Source organism: Leucopleurus acutus (genome assembly GCF_964270905.1).
Source record: "Leucopleurus acutus genome assembly, chromosome: 1".
Classification (NCBI taxonomy): domain Eukaryota; kingdom Metazoa; phylum Chordata; class Mammalia; order Artiodactyla; family Delphinidae; genus Leucopleurus; species Leucopleurus acutus.
Window position 1 is genome coordinate 73,702,397 of NC_139142.1, and position 17,256 is coordinate 73,719,652.

General features: G+C 59.7%; 1 protein-coding gene across 1 annotated transcript; it reads left to right on the plus strand.

The window, feature by feature from the left end:
* Positions 1 to 314: 314 nt before the first annotated feature.
* On the plus strand, positions 315 to 16,157 carry ZFHX2 (zinc finger homeobox 2; the record flags this gene model as incomplete). The annotated part of the gene is made up of 10 exons (XM_082855571.1): positions 315 to 371; positions 3,585 to 5,668; positions 5,855 to 6,372; positions 6,935 to 7,175; positions 8,530 to 8,604; positions 9,030 to 9,088; positions 10,571 to 10,771; positions 11,162 to 11,288; positions 11,462 to 14,917; positions 15,178 to 16,157. The coding sequence occupies exons 2-10, from the start codon at positions 3,634 to 3,636 to the stop codon at positions 16,155 to 16,157; spliced, it is 7,692 nt and encodes a 2,563-aa protein (XP_082711697.1). The 5' UTR covers positions 315 to 371; positions 3,585 to 3,633.
* Positions 16,158 to 17,256: the final 1,099 nt, after the last annotated feature.

Here is a 17,256-nt window from a genome sequence, read left to right on the forward strand (position 1 = left end):
TTCACATCAATCTCCGCTCTAATCACACCGCCACCACTGCCTGCTCTGTCTCCCCTAACCCCTTTCCTCGCGGGCCCCCGGCCCTCGCCTCTACCCAGGTCCTTCCTTTTGACTATCCCCCCACCTCCACCCTACACCCGATCCGCCCTCTTCCTCCTTCCCTCCTCCACACGCAGGAATGCCAGGGCCTTTAAGGGCTTGCCTTCTCCCTTTCCCCACGTCTAAGGTGTACCCTGAGGGAGAGGAGATGCCCTTAAGGAAAGCCTGGAACCACAGGAAGAATGACAGTGGTCTGAGGGAGAATAAGACTCTGGGCCTGGTCGTGGTGCGTGGGAACCTGTCTCCAGAAAGAGATGAAAACTGAGGTCAAGGTAGGAAGGGCAGAGAAAGGGACACAGATTCAGAGAGGGACAGAAGAAAAGACTGAGGCGGAGAAAAATGGAAGGAGGGGGGGAAAGTGAAAAAATAATTGCTGCAGTTCAAGGTTTGTAATAAATAGTGGGTGATGGGAGAAGCACAGAGAAGAAGAGGGGAGGGGAGTTGGTGGCAGTGGGGGGAGCGGGAAGAGAGGCACTGAGGCAGAGATAAATTTGCAATTGAAATTCTTTCCTGTAGGGGGGAGGGGAGGGGGAGGGGGGGAAGAGATTTGCAATTTTAAACAGCTTCAGACCTACCCTCCCTCCGCTGATCCAGGTCTCACCCACTAGCTAGCCCAAAGCTAAGCTCCTTTGGTTTCTAGCTAGGAATCAGCTGTCTTTTTTCCAGTCCTGGGAAGTAAAAGCTTTGGAGAGAGGATTTGGGGCTTAGGTCTTCCTAGCCCTCCTCTGCAGTTTGATCTACAGTTGTGATTCGGGAGCCAGAGAGAAGTTGCTGACGGATGTGAGGTGGGCCAGCACGGGGAGAGCACCCACCAGGTTCAGCCCTCAGTGTCAGGGCCCAGGAGGGGCCGCTCTTGCCCGGTCTCAGTTCTTCCTACCAGGTGAGCCCCCATTATGGGGGTGACAGTGGAATGTCAGGCCCTCACACTCCAGCACATGTATCTCCCCACTTCCCCCGGCACCCCAAGGATTCCATAGGAAGAATACCTTTATCCCACAACTTCAGGGCTTCTACTTTCTGGTTATGTAAGATAACTGCCCCCCCGCCCCGCCCCCCCGTCCAATTCCTTTACTTCCCTGTTAGTTCTCCACCCACCTCGGCCCAGGTGCTGATTTGCATTTTCATTAGCATGCAGAGCCAGCCCCTCGCGGAGCGCCTTAATGGCTCCTCCTTCGACTTCACGGCCTGGCTGGCCCCCCAGGAGGAGGAGGGAAGTGGGAATGGGGGCCTCCAGGCTGAGTGCGGCCAGACCAAGGACCCATTCCAAATCAGGGAATCTGAAGGTGAGGGTTAGAGGCTGCCCAAGGCGGGAGAGGCCACACCACTTCCTGGCAGCACTCTGGCCTGAGCGCTAAAGGTTTAATCGTTCGATATCTGCTGATAATTGAGAACGGAAGAGGAGTCAGGCCACCTGGGACACTGGGAGAAGCATGGGATGGTGAGGCATGGGGGAATTGGTGAGTTTGAGGGGAGACCAAGGTAAAAAAGCGGGTGGGGCTCGGTAATCCTGGTCAGCTGGAGGCAGCTCAGGAATCCTGACTTCTAGACTTCGGGAGGCTCATTTCGCCAGTACTGTGTCTGCGGGGCAGTCCGGGTAGATGGAGGAGCCCAGGCCACAGCTTTGGGGTCCAGCTCCGTGCCCGCCAGTCCTTTTCTAGTCTCACCGCCTTGGAGCTGTGTGACAATCAGCAGCTAATTCAGCCTCTCTTTCTTGGGTGCCTCACCCATAAAATAAGGTTGTCCTGAGATTAAATGAGATAATTGATTAAAGCAGTTAACACAGTGCCAGGACCATGCTATATGTACCTTAATATTATTACTGTTACTTTTTTTAATCCCTGGGGAGGAGGAGGGTGCGGCTCATCTCACACAAGCCATTGTCTTTCAATTGGCCAGAAGCTCTTCCACCTGTGATGAGAGATGGCTATGGAACGCATCTGAGAGCAGCATGGTGTCTGCAGGCCAGAGGAAAGTCACTGTGGCCTCTCTGGCAAGAGGACCTTGACTTTGGGAAACTAACTCTTCAGGGTATGGAAAATCTGAGGGTCTTTCCCAGAGCTGATTTATTCAACAGACATGTATGGGTATGTGGCAGGCATCTTTCTCGGTACCAATGATAGGGCAACCAATAAAGCAGAGTTCCTGCGCCCATGGAACTTAGTTTCTAGAAGGGAGAAATAAGAAAACCAGGAAATATCAGGTAGTGATGAATCTCTGAAGAAAATACCCCCTCCCCCCCCTCCCCCCATCCCCCCCCCCCCCGCCGCCGGTTGTGTTAGCTTCTGTAGAGAGGCGAGGCCTGTTGGAAGAGGTGCTATTTAAGCAGACACCGAATGACAAGGAGCCCCTGGGCAGAAGTCCGGGGGAAGAGCACTGCAGGCAGAGTAAACAGCTCGGGCAAGCTGCTAAGGTGGGAATGAACTTGGTGTGTTTGAGGAACCAAGAAGGTCAGTGGGCTGGAGTTAGCCAGCCAGGTGGGGTGGAGAGTATTAAAGATGTGTCAGAAGTAGGCAGGTGCCAGATCAAATAGGCCTTTTTCGTAGATCAGGGAGCAGAGTTTGGATTTTATTTACAGTGCAGTGAACTCACTGATGGGTTCTCAGCAGAATATAGTATGGTTTACATTTTGAAAGGTGATTATGATGCCTGAAATTTGCTTTAAAACAATACAGGAAAAGGGGAAGTGGGTGAGGATATAGATGAAACAAGATTGGCCATGAGTTAACAGCAAGGTCCTACTGCATAGTACAGGGAACTATATTCAATATCCCGTGATACACCATAATGGAAAAGAATATAAGGAAGAATGTCTCTGTGTGTGTAACTGAGTCACTTTGCTGTAAGCAGAGATTGCCACAAACTGCACTTCAATTAAAGAAAAAAAAAGATTGGCCCTGAGTTTGGAGACTGTTGAAGCTGGGTGATGAGTACAAATGGGTTCCTCATATTGTTTGGTCTATCTTTATGTATGTTTGGCATTTCTCATAATGAGAATTAAATAAAAGATCATTCTGAGCGGAAGGAGGGGCAGTAGTGGAAGTGGAGGCCAACGTGGAGTCTGTTGCACTCGTTCAGGCAAGCGACAGTAATGGCTTGGGCCAGGCTGGTGCTGACGGGAGACGTGGATGAATGGAAGGCGGAGGCGCTCGCTTGAGAGGGTGCTGTCGAATTGCCTGCCTGTGGGTGAGAGGGAGGACACTTTGGGTTTCTAGCCTAAGCAACCAGATAAATGGTGGTACCAAGTTTTGAGATCGGGAAGATGGGAAGAAACAAGTTCAGGGCAGAAATAAAGAGTTCTGATTCTGGACATGTTCACTTTGAAGTCTGTTAGACGCTAAGGTAATGAAGCCTCAAGCTGGCAAAGGGGTGCTTGAATCCGGCGCTCAGGGAGGAGGGTGGGGCCGGAGGATCCGGAGAATCTACTGCCTGACTGGGTGTCTCCGCTGCCACCTCACAGCTCCGCTCTCTCCGTGTCTCCCCCACAGGGTCCTGGCTGTCACGCTGAAATGAACCCCCAGCTCTCCTCCGTCTGCCATGGCCACCCTTAACTCGTCCTCTACCGCTGGCACCACCCCCTCCCCTGGGCACAATGCCCCGTCCCCGCCTCCGGACACCTCCTCCCCCCGCACCCCCTCTGATCCTGTCACCAAAGATACCCCTGCGGCCCCCTCCGCCTCTGAGAGCATGAGGTCCTCAGAGCCCGGGGGGCAGCCCCTGGAGCCAGGCTGTGGCCTCGTCCCACCAAAGGAGATAGGGGAGCCCCAAGAGGAGCCTGGCCGTGGTGGCTCCCCGCCAAAGGGCCTGGGGGCGGAAGAGGGGGAGGGAGGAGGAGGGCTCCCTCCTGTGGACCTGAGCGACCACTTAGTCTTCACGGCTGGCGGTGAGGCCTGCCTAGTGGCCAAGCTGTCCCTGCCAGGTGGCAGCGAACTCCCGTTACCAAAGGGCTTCCCCTGGGGTGAGGCAGGCATCAAGGAAGAGCCCAGCCTGCCCCTCCTTGCCCACCCACCCCCTGTACACCTCACTGCCCTTCACATCCAACATGGCTTTGACCCAATCCAAGGCTTTAGCTCTTCTGACCAAATTCTGTCCCACGATACCTCAGCGCCATCTCCGGCCACCTGTGAGGGAAGGGATGGAGCCTTCTGGAGCTACCAGCTGGCTCCAAACCCACCTGGAGATCCCAAAGATGGCCCCATGGGGAGCAAGGGAGGAGACCCCAGGGCACTCTTCTGGCTCTGCCTCCCGTGCCGCCTGGGTTTCGGCAGGCCCCAGGCCTTTGTGGGTCACACACAGTCTCACGGGGTGAAGCTAACCGCTGCTCAATACCAGGGCCTGCCAGGCAACCCAGCCGTGCTCCGGGAGGGGGACGAGGGCTGCGTGGCCCTCCTGAGCTTCCTGGAACCACAGCTGCCTGCTCACGCCCCTTTAGAAATACCCCTCGACAACAGCAGCGCCGTGAACATGGAGGCCCACGCGGCTCAGACCGAGGATGGCCCCGCCGCGGCCGAAGCCCAGGCCCCTGTCCTGCCCGTGGAAGAAGACATGGCCCTCAGCCCGCCCTCCCCGCTGACAACCCCAGCCGCCTGGAACCCCAGCCCAAGCCAAGCCAAAGAATCGCCGACGCTGGCAGGCGAGGCAGGGCCAGGTTGGTTCCCTGAGGGGCAAGAGGAGGATGGAGGGCTCTGCCCCTCGCTCAACCAAAGCTCACCCACCTCCAAGGACGGGGGCGTTCTCCCTGCCCCAGTGGGCTCCCCCGAAGACCCCGGTGACCCGCCCCAGCCCTATCGCCCAGCCGACGACTACACCCCGGCCCCTGCGGCCTTCCAGGGCCTCAGCCTGTCCAGCCACATGGCTCTGCTACACTCGCGCAACTCCTGCAAGACGCTCAAGTGTCCCAAGTGCAATTGGCACTACAAGTACCAGCAGACCCTGGATGTGCACATGCGGGAGAAGCACCCTGAGAGCAACAGTCACTGCAGCTACTGCAGCGCTGGGGGCGCCCACCCCCGCCTCGCCCGGGGGGAGAGCTACAACTGTGGCTACAAGCCCTACCGCTGCGACGTCTGCAACTACTCCACCACCACCAAGGGCAACCTCAGCATCCACATGCAGTCCGACAAGCACCTGGCCAACCTGCAGGGCTTCCAGGCGGGGCCGGTGGGGCAGGGGAGCCCCCAAGAGGCAGCGCTTCCGCCCCCCGTGGGGGACAAGGAGCCCAAGACCAAAGCGTCCTGGCAGTGCAAGGTGTGCAGCTACGAGACCAACATCTCCCGCAATCTGCGCATCCACATGACCTCCGAGAAGCACATGCAGAACGTCCTCATGCTGCACCAGGGGCTGCCGCTGGGGCTGCCGCCGGGGATGGTGGGGCCAGGCCCCCCTCCCCCAGCAGGGGCTGCCCCTGCCACCTCCCCTGACCTCTTCCAGTACTTCGGACCGCAGGCCCTAGGGCAGCCTCAGGCTCCCTTGCCTGGCCCCGGGCTGAGGCCAGACAAGCCCCTGGAAGCCCAGCTGCTTCTCAATGGCTTCCACCACCTCGGAGCACCTGCCCGCAAGTTCCCCACAGCTGGTAAGCTCCCTGGTTGTTCTTTTTCCCTTCCTCGGGGCCAAACTCAGTTCCCTGCTTTCTCCCCAGGGCCAGCCCCGCCGCTCAAATAACCCCAGCTCCCTCAGCATCCACCCCTCCCATTCCCACACAGCAAGCTGACCCTTCCCTGTTCCTTCCTGGGGCCACTAACCTGTCTCTGTCCCGTAGCCCCCGGCAGCCCCTCCCCGGATGCCCACCTGCCTCAAAGTCAGCTTCTGGGCCCCTTGTCCGACGGGCTGCCTGCCTCGCCGCCCCCAGACGACAGCCCATCCCTGAAGGTGTTCCGATGCCTCGTGTGCCAGGCCTTCAGCACAGACAGCCTGGAGCTGCTGCTCTACCACTGCAGCGTGGGCCGGAGCCTCCCGGAGGCCGAGTGGAAGGAGGTAGCTGGTGACACCCACCGCTGCAAGCTCTGCTGCTATGGCACCCAGCTCAAGGCCAACTTCCAGCTCCACCTCAAGACCGACAAACATGCTCAGAAGTACCAGCTGGCGGCCCACCTGAGGGAGGGGGGCGGGGCCGTGGGCACCCCCTCCCCAGTGCCCCTGGGAGATGGGGCTCCTTATGGGTCTGTCCCCACCCTGCACCTGCGCTGCAACATCTGTGACTTTGAGTCCAACAGCAAGGAGAAGATGCAGCTGCACGCCCGGGGTGCGGCCCACGAAGAGAACATCCAGATCTATAAGGTGAGAGCAGGGCAGGAAGGGTCTGGGATTTGAAGGGCACAGCACAGAGCCTGAGGGGGAGAGGAGAAGGGGACGGACGGGGCTGGAGCAAGGAGATGCAGAGTGGGAAGGTGATGCGAAAACCCAGGGGGGCGGGATTGGAGAAAAAAGGCCAGGGCACCAGGGGAAAAACTATTTGGAGACAGACGTGGAGAAAGACCAAAGGATGGTGGACTCTGACCAAGTGACTCCGGTACTTTATTCAACTTTTCTGGCGTTTGGGACTGGCGGGAGGGTTCTGTGTCTGCTCAGTCCATCTTGTCCCCAGAAGTTCAAGAGGATGGAACCAGATTCCATTCATATACTAGGAGGGAGTCCAGGATTGGTAGTAGGAAGAGGAGGAGATGGTGGAGAAAAGGCAGTCACACTCAGGTGGCCAAAGGAAGGAAGAGGAGAGTCCAAGAGGGAGGAAGGGGTGTCGAGGTGCTGCTGGTCAGGCCCCCCGGGGAGGCAAAGGGGCCCCCAGGACCTGGGGGCATCCATCTGTCCTTCTGTGCCTGAGCAGCCTCCCTCCCGTTTCCAGTTTCTGCTGGAGATGGAGGGGGCAGCGGCGGGGACGGAGCTGGGGCTGTTCCGCTGCCTGCTGTGCGCCTGGGAGACGCCCTCCCGCCTGGCTGTGCTGCAGCACCTGCGCGCCCCTGCCCACCGCGATGCCCAGGCCCAGCGGCGCCTGCAGCTGCTACAGAGTGGCCCCGCAGCCGATGAGGGGCTCTCAGCTCTTCAGAGCATCCTGAGCTTCAGCCACGGGCAGCTCCAGCCTCCCGGTGAGGAAGAGGGGACTGGAGAAGAAGAGGTGGGCGGGGAGGGCAGCCAGGGCGGGAGCTGGGGTCCCAGGAGAAAGTGGCACGGGGACGAGAACTGGGTCCGTGCACAGTCCAGAGCAAGCGGAAAGGCGCTGGGAAGGCTGCTGAAACTGGCTTTTAGGAACACTGGGGCAGCCGAGGGAAGTGGGGGAGAAGAGGCTGTTGGAGGAGGAGGCAGAGAAGAGCAGGGATTTTGCTGGGTGGAGAGGTAGAGCAGGAAGGGAGGTGAGAAGGAACCACCCAGTGATTCCGAGTGGTGACTGTGTGCTGGCAAAGCTTGGGGTGGGCGGGAGGCGGGGCGTGTGTGGGGTGTGGCAGCAGCTGGTCAGAAGGAGAGGAAGGGAGAAAAACAGAGATAGAATCAGCTTTGGGCTGGGCCGGGACTTGTCAGAAGGAGGTGGGAGCTGGGGGCATGGCCCGAAGGCAGCAGGATGGGAGGCCCTTGATGAGCTCCCCAGCCTCTTCCTGTCTCCTAGGAGGTCTTCAGTCCGAAGGCTGGGCTTAGGGTCCCCCTTAGGCAGCTGAGGTTGTACGAGAGAGACTGGGCAGAGCCCGCCAGGCACCATTGACCCAGAGGGTGCAGAAGAGCCTGGAAGGGGCTGTGAGAGCTGGGCACAGGTGTCCGGGCTTTGCAGAGGCCGGCGGTGGGCAAGGGTGAGGGCAGGGGCAGCAGGAACCAGGAACAGGCAGCATTGACTGGTGCTAATTGAATTGCCAATACACTGGCTGGAGTTAAGTGCCGGAGGGGCCCAGATCAATAGCTAACGATCCTGGAGCAGGACTGAATGGAGTTAAGGAACTTTAGCACTTTAATTAGGCCGCCACCGAAAATAAATTCCTACACATCTGTCAATTCTTGCTTGAGTGGTAATCTCCTCTCCCAGCTAGACCTGCCGCCTCCTGCTCGCTGCAGCTGCTTCCTTTCAACCTCACCTGCCCTCTTCGGCGCCCCTCACTCTACAATTCTGGGCTCCCTTCTTCCAGGATCAGTCAAGACAGGGAGCTAAGTTTGGTCCTGTTTCTATCGCCTGCTGCTGGACCTGTTCCCTCATCTTTAATGACGGGGCTAGACTCGCAGAGATGATTTCTTAGGCTCTACCAGTTCCAACACTGTAATTTCCCCCCTCATCCTCTGTATTTCTTTTTGGCGGCTTTTTGTCCTCTCCTGCCTATTGACTCATCTATCCATCTTCTCCCTTTACTGCCTGGCTGCTTGTCCTGCTTCTTCTGCCCTATGTCCTCCCTCCTCTGCCCTATGTCCTCCCTCCTCTGATGCTTCATCCTTTTAAATTGACTCTCTCTTCATCCTACACAGGGAAGGCTCCTGTCACCCCCTTAGCTGAGCCACCCACCCCTGAGAAAGAGGCCCAGAATAAGACAGAACAATTGGGTGAGTTGCTCGTCTGATCCATTTCTTTCTCCATCCCTTGCCCTCCTCACCCCCCAGTCCTAATATTATATATTCTGAGGTGCTCATGGGACCTTGCGGTAATCCAGACACCCAGCAAGGCCTCCTGTGCAGAAGGAGCTAAAGTGATCAAAAGAAAGGGCTCATCAGAGGGAAGGGAGGTGGAGCCACAGAAAGCTGGGTGCTTTTGCCCTCTGGCCATCCCGCTAACCGGGCTCAGCCCTGCCAAGCTCCACTCCCTGTACTGAGCGCAGTTCTGTGCTTCCCTGCCCTTTCTCCCTTTCACTAGAGCCCACCCCTACCTTGGAAGCCCTCTGCTACAAATCAGGTCATCTTAAGGGCCGGGGGTCTGTGAAAGGAAGAGGGAGGGGCTGTCAGAGTCTCTTAATCTCTCCTTTCATCTTCAGCTTCTGAAGAGGCAGAGAACAAGACTGGCCCTCCTGGAGACAGTGCCGGCCAGACCACGGTCAGAACCGGGGTAACTGGGAAGATCTTGGGGGAGGGTGTCTAATTTTACTGAGATCTGCTCATATCCTAAAGGCTGAACTTCTAATTAGTAGGTCTTTACAGACAAGAGATTTCAGACCAAAGGCAGATCTAATTTTATCATGCTTGTGACTTACGTCACTCCAAATACATTTCAGAAATTGCACCTAGGTCCAGTTACCGGATGTGAGCACCAGCTGAGCCGGCCCTGAGGGGTGGAGCACAGAGGGAGACAGAATGAAAAGAGAAAGGCAAAAATAAAACACTAGCTGCTGCCCAGCTCTTTATTCCTGTTGGGAGCAGAAAGATGTGAAGTTCATCTTCTACAGAGAACCCCGAGCCTGGGTGGAACTGCCCTGGCACCTCCTTCCTCAGGCTAGAGGAACTGACCCAGATGATCCACGCAGACAGGAAGCTCTGCAAGTCTCCGAGTGGCTGACCTAGGCAGGGCCCAAGAGTAGCTTAGCTCTGTGGCCTGAAAGGGTTCATTCTGAGGGGATTCCCAGCCTTTGGTCTTGAAGTGCCACCCTGTGCCTCCCAGCTCTCCAAACCGGACTGCAATATGCCGTGTGTATTACGACTGCAAACTGCTGCAGTGACGGCTTATGTCCTCAGCTCCCCTGCCTCCTAACTCCTGTTCCAGCTATCTGCTCCCAGGGCTCTAGGTGCGTTAAGATGAGCGTCCGAATACCTTTCCTTTACGGCCACCCCCTCCCTGACATGCGGGCCTGGACCAGTGGCACAGGCGACAGGAGAGGAAGTGCAGGCTGACAGAAATGCAGGCTGCAGGTCAGGCAGTCAGGTGACTGAGGCGGAAGTAGGGGGGCCTTCACGCCCCACCCCAGGCTCCCCAGCCCCACCCTCTGGAGGTACGGGCGGGAATGCGCCAACAGCGCCAGGCCAGAATTTTCCAGGGCCACTGGGGGAGCTGTGGTGTTTGTTTACATTAAAAAGGGAAGGGGAGAAAAAGGCAGGCAAAGAAAGTGGGAAGGAGGGAGAAAAAGCCGGCTTCCGAGCAGACAGGTAGGGAGCGCCCCGCTTAGTCCAGGGACCTTGGAGAGGCCGAGTGGCAGGGATTCAGCAGCCTCTGGGTCCAGGAAGTGCCAGAAGCAAGGGGAGCTATTTCACGGAGGAGCACAGGCAGGGTGGGGGCAGGTAAGAAAAGAAAACTAAATCAGAGGAGGTAGGTACAGGGCCGTCCTGTCGGCTGGAGAACGGAGTAGGGCAGCAGCGACAGGGGAAGAGAGAGGCCAGGATGGAGGGAGAGGGCAGGACAGAGAAGGCGGGCCAGCCGGGGCAGCCCAGCCTAGGCCTTTGTCCCTGTCCAAGTGAAGCGAGGGAGGAGCCAGCTTTCAGGACTGGGACTCCTCCTCCAGCAGGGGTAGGACCAGGCTGTGTCCGGGTGAGTGATGGTGAGTCCCACCCCTCCCTGACACCTCCCCCCACCGCCTGTGTGCCCCAGGTGTTCTGCTGTCCATACTGCAGTTTCCTGAGCCCAGAGTCCGAGCAGGTGAGGGCACACGCGCTCTCCCAGCACGCAGTGCAGCCCAAGTACCGGTGCCCTCTGTGCCAGGAGCAGCTGGTGGGCCGGCCTGCCCTGCACTTCCACCTCAGCCACCTGCACAACGTGGTGCCCGAGTGCGTTGAGAGGCTGCTGCTCGCGGTGAGTACGGGCTGGGGGGCAAGGCAGGAGGGGAGGCAGAGGCCGCGGTGTCCGGGCAGCTGTGTGTGCTGAGGGGAGCGGCTCTGCGTGGATCTGAAGGTGGAGTTTAGAGCTGGAGGGAACCTCAGAGCCGAAACCTGTCCAGAGCCTCTACTCGCTGGGGAGGAAGCGCCCTTGGGTCCTGAGAGGAGCTGTTCCACAGCAGGCACGGCTGCTGGACAGGACAGGCAGCAGCCCAGGCCCTCCCCTCCGTGGGGAAGGCAGAAGTTAGGTGGGAGGTTTGTCCACAGAGGAGGCTGGAGCTGGGCTGCGCACAGACACAGGTGCAGAGCTGGGGGGTCTGGGGTAGTGGGACGGTGGGGGAAGTCACTGGGATCTCTTCCATCGCAGGCCACAACTGTAGAGATGACCTTGACGACCAAAGTGCTGCCTGGGCCCACTCTAAGCCCTCTGGGGGACGGCCCAGAGCCCCCCGCTCCCGGGCCAGAGTCTGTGCCCAGCAGAGACCAAGCAGCAGGTAAGGAAGGGAGGGCAGACCTCCCAAGGTGGCAGGAAAGGGGACCTGGATTCCTCGGACCAAGAAGGTCTAAAGACAACTGAGGCAAGGATGAGTTGCCCTAGATATTGAGTGGGTGGGGTCTGACTTAGACAAGGTTCCCTTCTCACTGCGCCCCCTTCTCTCTCCCCTAGAAGGCCCTCACCTGACCCCAGAAGCCAGTCCCGATCCTCTTCCTGAGGCTCCCCTGCCCTCAGCCGAGGCCCCGGACAAGCCCATGGGAAGCCCTGACCAGCCCCCTTCTCCAGCCCCGTCTCCAGCCCCTCGGCCCGATGCCCAAGCTGACGAGGTAGCTCCTCCACCCGCCACGGCTGAGGAGGAAGAGGGGGCTGGCGGGGAGCCCCGCCTGGCAGAGCCAGCTCCGGCTGACTCTCGCCACCCTCTGACCTATCGGAAGACCACCAACTTTGCCCTGGACAAGTTTCTCGACCCTGCCCGGCCCTACAAGTGCACTGTGTGTAAGGAGTCCTTCACGCAGAAGAACATCCTCCTGGTCCATTATAACTCGGTCTCCCACCTGCACAAGATGAAGAAGGCTGCCATTGACCCCTCCGGGCCTGCCCGCGGGGAAGCCGGGGCCGCGCCCGCCCCCGCCGCTGCCACAGACAAGCCCTTTAAGTGCACGGTCTGCCGCGTCTCGTACAACCAGAGCTCCACCCTGGAGATCCACATGCGCTCCGTCCTGCACCAGACTCGCTCGAGGGGAGCCAAGACGGATGCCAAGGCCGAGGGGCCAGAGCGCGGCCCAGAAGAGCCCAAGGAAGGCGAGACTGAGGGGGAGGTGGGCACTGAGAAGAAGGGCCCTGACCCTGGTGGCTTCGTGTCTGGTGGACTGCCCTTCCTGTCCCCTCCCCCACCTCCCCTGGACCTGCACCGATTCCCAGCCCCACTCTTCGCCCCACCAGTCCTGCCCTCCTTCCCTCTGGTGCCCGAGTCCCTGCTTAAGCTCCAGCAGCAGCAGCTGCTCCTGCCCTTCTACCTCCATGACCTCAAGGTAGGGCCCAAACTGGCACTGGCTGGGCCCGCGCCCCTGCTGTCCCTGCCGGCCGCCACCCCTCCTCCCCCGCCCCCTAAGGCCGAGCTGGTTGAGCGAGAGTGGGAGCGGCCACCCGCGGCAGGAGAGGGGAACGAGACGGCGCCCAGCTCACCCCCCCAGCCAACACCCAACGAGGCAGCCCGCACTGCAGCCAAAGCCCTTCTAGAAAACTTTGGCTTTGAGCTGGTGATCCAGTACAATGAGGGGAAGCAGGCTGTGCCCCCTCCCCCAACCCCACCCCCACCCGAGGCCCTGGGGGGTGGGGACAAGCTGGCCTGCGGGGCCTGTGGGAAACTCTTCTCCAACATGCTCATCCTCAAGACACATGAGGAGCACGTGCACCGCCGCTTTCTGCCCTTTGAGGCCCTGAGCCGATATGCCGCTCAGTTTCGAAAGAGCTATGATAGCCTCTACCCACCCCCGGCAGGGTCCCCCAAACCTCCCGATGGGCCTCTGGATTCACCTGCTCCCCACCTGGTCCCAGAGCCCGAGGCAGGGGGGGCCCGCCCCCCTGAGGAGCGAGGCCGGGCAGCAGGACGCTGGCCCCCAGAGGAGGAGGAAAGCTCCAGAGGGAATCTTCCTCCCCTGGTGCCTGCAGGCCGCCGCTTCTCCAGAACCAAGTTCACAGAGTTCCAGACCCAAGCCCTGCAGTCTTTCTTTGAGACCAGCGCCTACCCCAAGGACGGAGAGGTGGAGCGGCTCGCGAGTCTCTTGGGCCTGGCTAGCCGTGTGGTGGTGGTGTGGTTCCAGAACGCCCGCCAGAAGGCTCGCAAAAGCGCCGGCGACGGTGGGCCTGTGCCCAGCGGGGGAGGCACTGGGGGAGCCTCCGGCTGCCGGCGCTGCCGCGCCACCTTCTCCTGTGTGTTTGACTTGGTGCGGCACCTCAAGAAATGCTATGACGACCAGCATCCGGAAGAGGAGGAAGAGGCAGAGAGAGGGGAAGAGGAGGAAGATGCAGAGGAGGAAGACGCAGAGGAGGAACAGGGCCCAGAACCCCCAGCGGGGCCTGAGGGCCCATCACCAGAACCTCCAGACAGGGAAGAGCTGGGCCAAGCTGAGGCCACAAAGCCAGGAGGCAAAGAGCCTGAAGGGAGGGCCCCTCCCTCGCCCTCCCCCGTCCACGCCTGTGACCAGTGCGCCATGTCTTTCCCCAGCCAGGACCTCCTGACCAGTCACCGCCGGCTCCACTTCCTGCCACCTGTGCAGCCCAGCACTGCCCCCCACCTCCTAGAGCTGCCCTTGCTGGTGTTCGGGGAGCGAAACCCTCCGGTGCCAGGCACTCCACCAGTGCCAGGGCCACCCCTCAAACGGAAGCACGAGGACGGTAGCCTGTCACCCACGGGCAGCGAAGCAGGGGTGGGTGGGGAGGGTGAGCCCCCCAGGGATAAGCGCCTGCGCACCACCATCCTGCCCGAGCAGCTGGAGATCCTGTACCGCTGGTACATGCAGGACTCCAACCCGACGCGCAAGATGCTCGACTGCATCTCCGAGGAGGTGGGGCTCAAGAAGCGAGTGGTGCAGGTCTGGTTCCAGAACACCAGGGCCCGGGAGAGGAAGGGCCAGTTCCGAAGCACCCCCGGGGCAGTGCCCAGTCCGGCAGTCAAGGTCCCCATCACACCCAGCCCCGCACCCTTCCCCAAGTTCAACCACTTGCTGGGCAAGGTGGATGATGGGGCTGGGAGGGAGGCCCCAAAGAGGGAAACACCCGCTTTTCCCTACCCCACGGTCACCCCTGCTGCTGGGCCTCTGCCTTTCCTGCCACCTGGGAAAGAGGCCCCCACTCTGACACCAGAGCCACCTCTACCTCTCCCACCGCCCCCTCCACCCAATGAGGATGAGGGCCCAGAGGAACCGTCTAAAGCTTCTCCAGAGAGTGAGGCTTGCAGTCCATCTGCAGGGGACTTAAGTGATTCGTCAGCTTCCAGCCTGGCTGAACCAGAGTCCCCTGGGACTGGAGGGACCAATGGGGGCCCAGGAGGTGGGGCTGGGGTCCCAGACGGAATGGGGCAGCGGCGCTACAGGACCCAGATGAGCAGTCTGCAGCTAAAGATCATGAAAGCCTGCTATGAAGCCTACCGTACCCCTACCATGCAGGAGTGTGAGGTGCTGGGGGAGGAGATTGGGCTGCCCAAGAGAGTTATCCAGGTCTGGTTCCAGAATGCTCGTGCCAAGGAGAAGAAGGCCAAGCTGCAGGGGGCAGCAGTCGGTGGGGCTGGGGGCAGCAGTGAGGGCCCCTTGGGAGCCCAGCGCACCGACTGCCCCTACTGTGATGTCAAGTATGACTTCTATGTCTCCTGCCGAGGCCACCTCTTTTCCCGCCAGCACCTGGCCAAGCTCAAGGAGGCAGTCCGAGCCCAGCTGAAGAGTGAAAGCAAGTGCTACGACTTGGCCCCAGCACCCGAGGCACCCCCCGCTCCCAAGGCTCCACCTGCCACCACACCTGCCTCTGTGCCCCTCGGGGCTGCCCCGGCTCTGCCTCGCCTGGCCCCGGTCCTCTTGTCCGGCCCAGCTCTGGCCCAGCCCCCGCTGGGCAGCTTAGCTCCTTTCAGCGCAGGTGAGTGAGAGGTTGGGAGAAGCTGGACTTCAGAGGGCATCTCCCTCTAATGAGGTGCCCTTCCTTTTCCTTCCTGACTCCTCCCATCTCCAGTCTCCTCCCTGGCCTCCCTGTGTTTCCAGCTGGTGGGGTAGAGAAGGGGGGAGAGGGAGCATGGAGGCCAGGCGGTGGGGACGCATGAGTACGTGGCTGGAGGTGGCCTCCAGCAGGAAGGATGGCAGCGCCAGGAGGTGGCTAATCCGCACTCTTCATCTTCCTAGGCCCTGCAGCCTCCTCAGGCCTCCTTGGCCTCGCCACTTCGGTCCTGCCTGCTACCACAGTGGTCCAGACTGCTGGCCCAGGCTGCCCCTTACCTCAGAGACCTATGCCCGACCACACCAACACCTCCACAGTAGGCACCACTGACCCTGCCCCAGGCCCGCCTACTGAACCCTCTGGGGACAAGGTCTCCGGTGAGCGAAAGCCAGCTGCAGCCCCCGCCAACTCCTCTACCGATGCCCTCAAGAACCTCAAAGCATTGAAGGCCACTGTCCCAGCCCTGTTGGGGGGCCAGTTCCTGCCCTTCCCGTTGCCCTCTGCAGGGGGGGCCACGCCGCCAGCTGTCTTTGGCTCCCAGTTACAGGGGGCCTACTTCCAACAGCTCTATGGCATGAAGAAGGGACTGTTTCCCATGAACCCCGTGATACCTCAGACCCTCATCGGACTGCTCCCCAACGCCCTCCTCCAGCCACTGCCCCAGGCCCCTGAGCCCATAGCCACAGCGCCTCCGAAGCCGCCTGAACTGCCCGCTCCGGGGGAGGGGGAGGCCGGGGAGGCCGATGAGCTGCTGACAGGCAGCACGGGCATCTCCACCGTGGACGTGACCCACCGCTACCTTTGCCGCCAGTGCAAGATGGCATTTGACGGGGAGGCCCTGGCCACTGCTCACCAGAGATCCTTCTGCTTCTTTGGGCGGGGCTCTGGGGGTTCCATGCCCCCCCCACTGCGGGTGCCCATCTGCACCTACCACTGCCTGGCATGTGAGGTGCTGCTGAGTGGGCGAGAAGCCCTGGCCTCGCACCTGCGCTCCTCGGCCCACAGGCGCAAGGCGGCCCCGCCCCCAGGGGGCCCACCTGGCGCCGCCACCAACGCCGCCACTGCCGCCACGGCTGCTGTGGCTTTTGCCAAAGAGGAAGCAAGATTACCTCACACGGACTCCAACCCAAAAACTACTACTACCTCTACACTTTTAGCTTTATAAACAGATAAACCAAGACACGGGGGCAGGGAGGGCCTCGGGGCTCCTCTTACCCCAAGGGGTGTCTGGTGGGAGCTCAAATCCCTAACCCTACCCTTGGCCCTGCCCACCCCCCCTGGGAATCTCTCAGTTCCCACCCTCAGTGGGCTTCACACACCCCACCTCCAGCAGAGTCCTGCCTCCTCCTCCACCCCCAGACACACCGATCCTTCACAAATCCTTGCCCCTTGGTCTTCACGGCCAACACATCCATCTTGCCATCTCGATTATTCATTCACATCCACCCTGCCCACCAGACACAAAATCTATCCTTGGTTTCATCTTCCTACAGCCTCTTTCCTACTGAATTCCCAGTCACCCTTCCAACTCCTATAAACACACAAATATGTTATCCCATGCTGTTCCACTGACTGAGAAAACACCAAAAAAAAAAAAAAAAAGAAGAAGAAGAAGAAGAAAGGAAAAAGAAAACCCAAGACAAGGAAGGGGGAAGGAAAATAAACTTTGCCACTCCCCCTTCTCCTTCCTACCCCCCTCGTCTAGAGCGCCATACCGCTCACAAACTCCTTGCAAATACTCAGTTGGCTCCCAAGGTTGGAGCCTGGGATGGGCAGGGAGCCCACGAAACTCTAACCAAACTGGAGGTCAGCCGGGAGAAGTGCTCCCAGCTCACTCTCCTCACACCCCTCCCTCCTCACCTGACAGGGGAGCCCCTGTGGCCTGAACTCTAGGGGAGGCCGCGGCCAGGAACCCCTCTGCCAGCCCCGACCCTGCACCCTGGAAACTGCAGTAACTTATTCTCAAAGGCTTTAAACACAGAGATCCTCTCAGCAGCCGTCGGCCTGCCCCTTGTCCCAGCCCTGCCACGTGGCGGTCCAGCCTCCAGGACCGGCGCTGCCCACCAACGGCAAATCCAAAGTTCTTTAAAGAAAAACTGAAACACACAACCAAAAAAAAAAAAAAAAAACCACGAGTGCGAGAGAGAGCACGCACACATGTGCGGGAGAGAGAGATGGAGAGACCAGAGGAATGAACTAATGAAAAACAAACTTGGAAAACACAGGAAAAAAAAAAAAAAAGAAAAAAGCCTGAAAACTCTCTC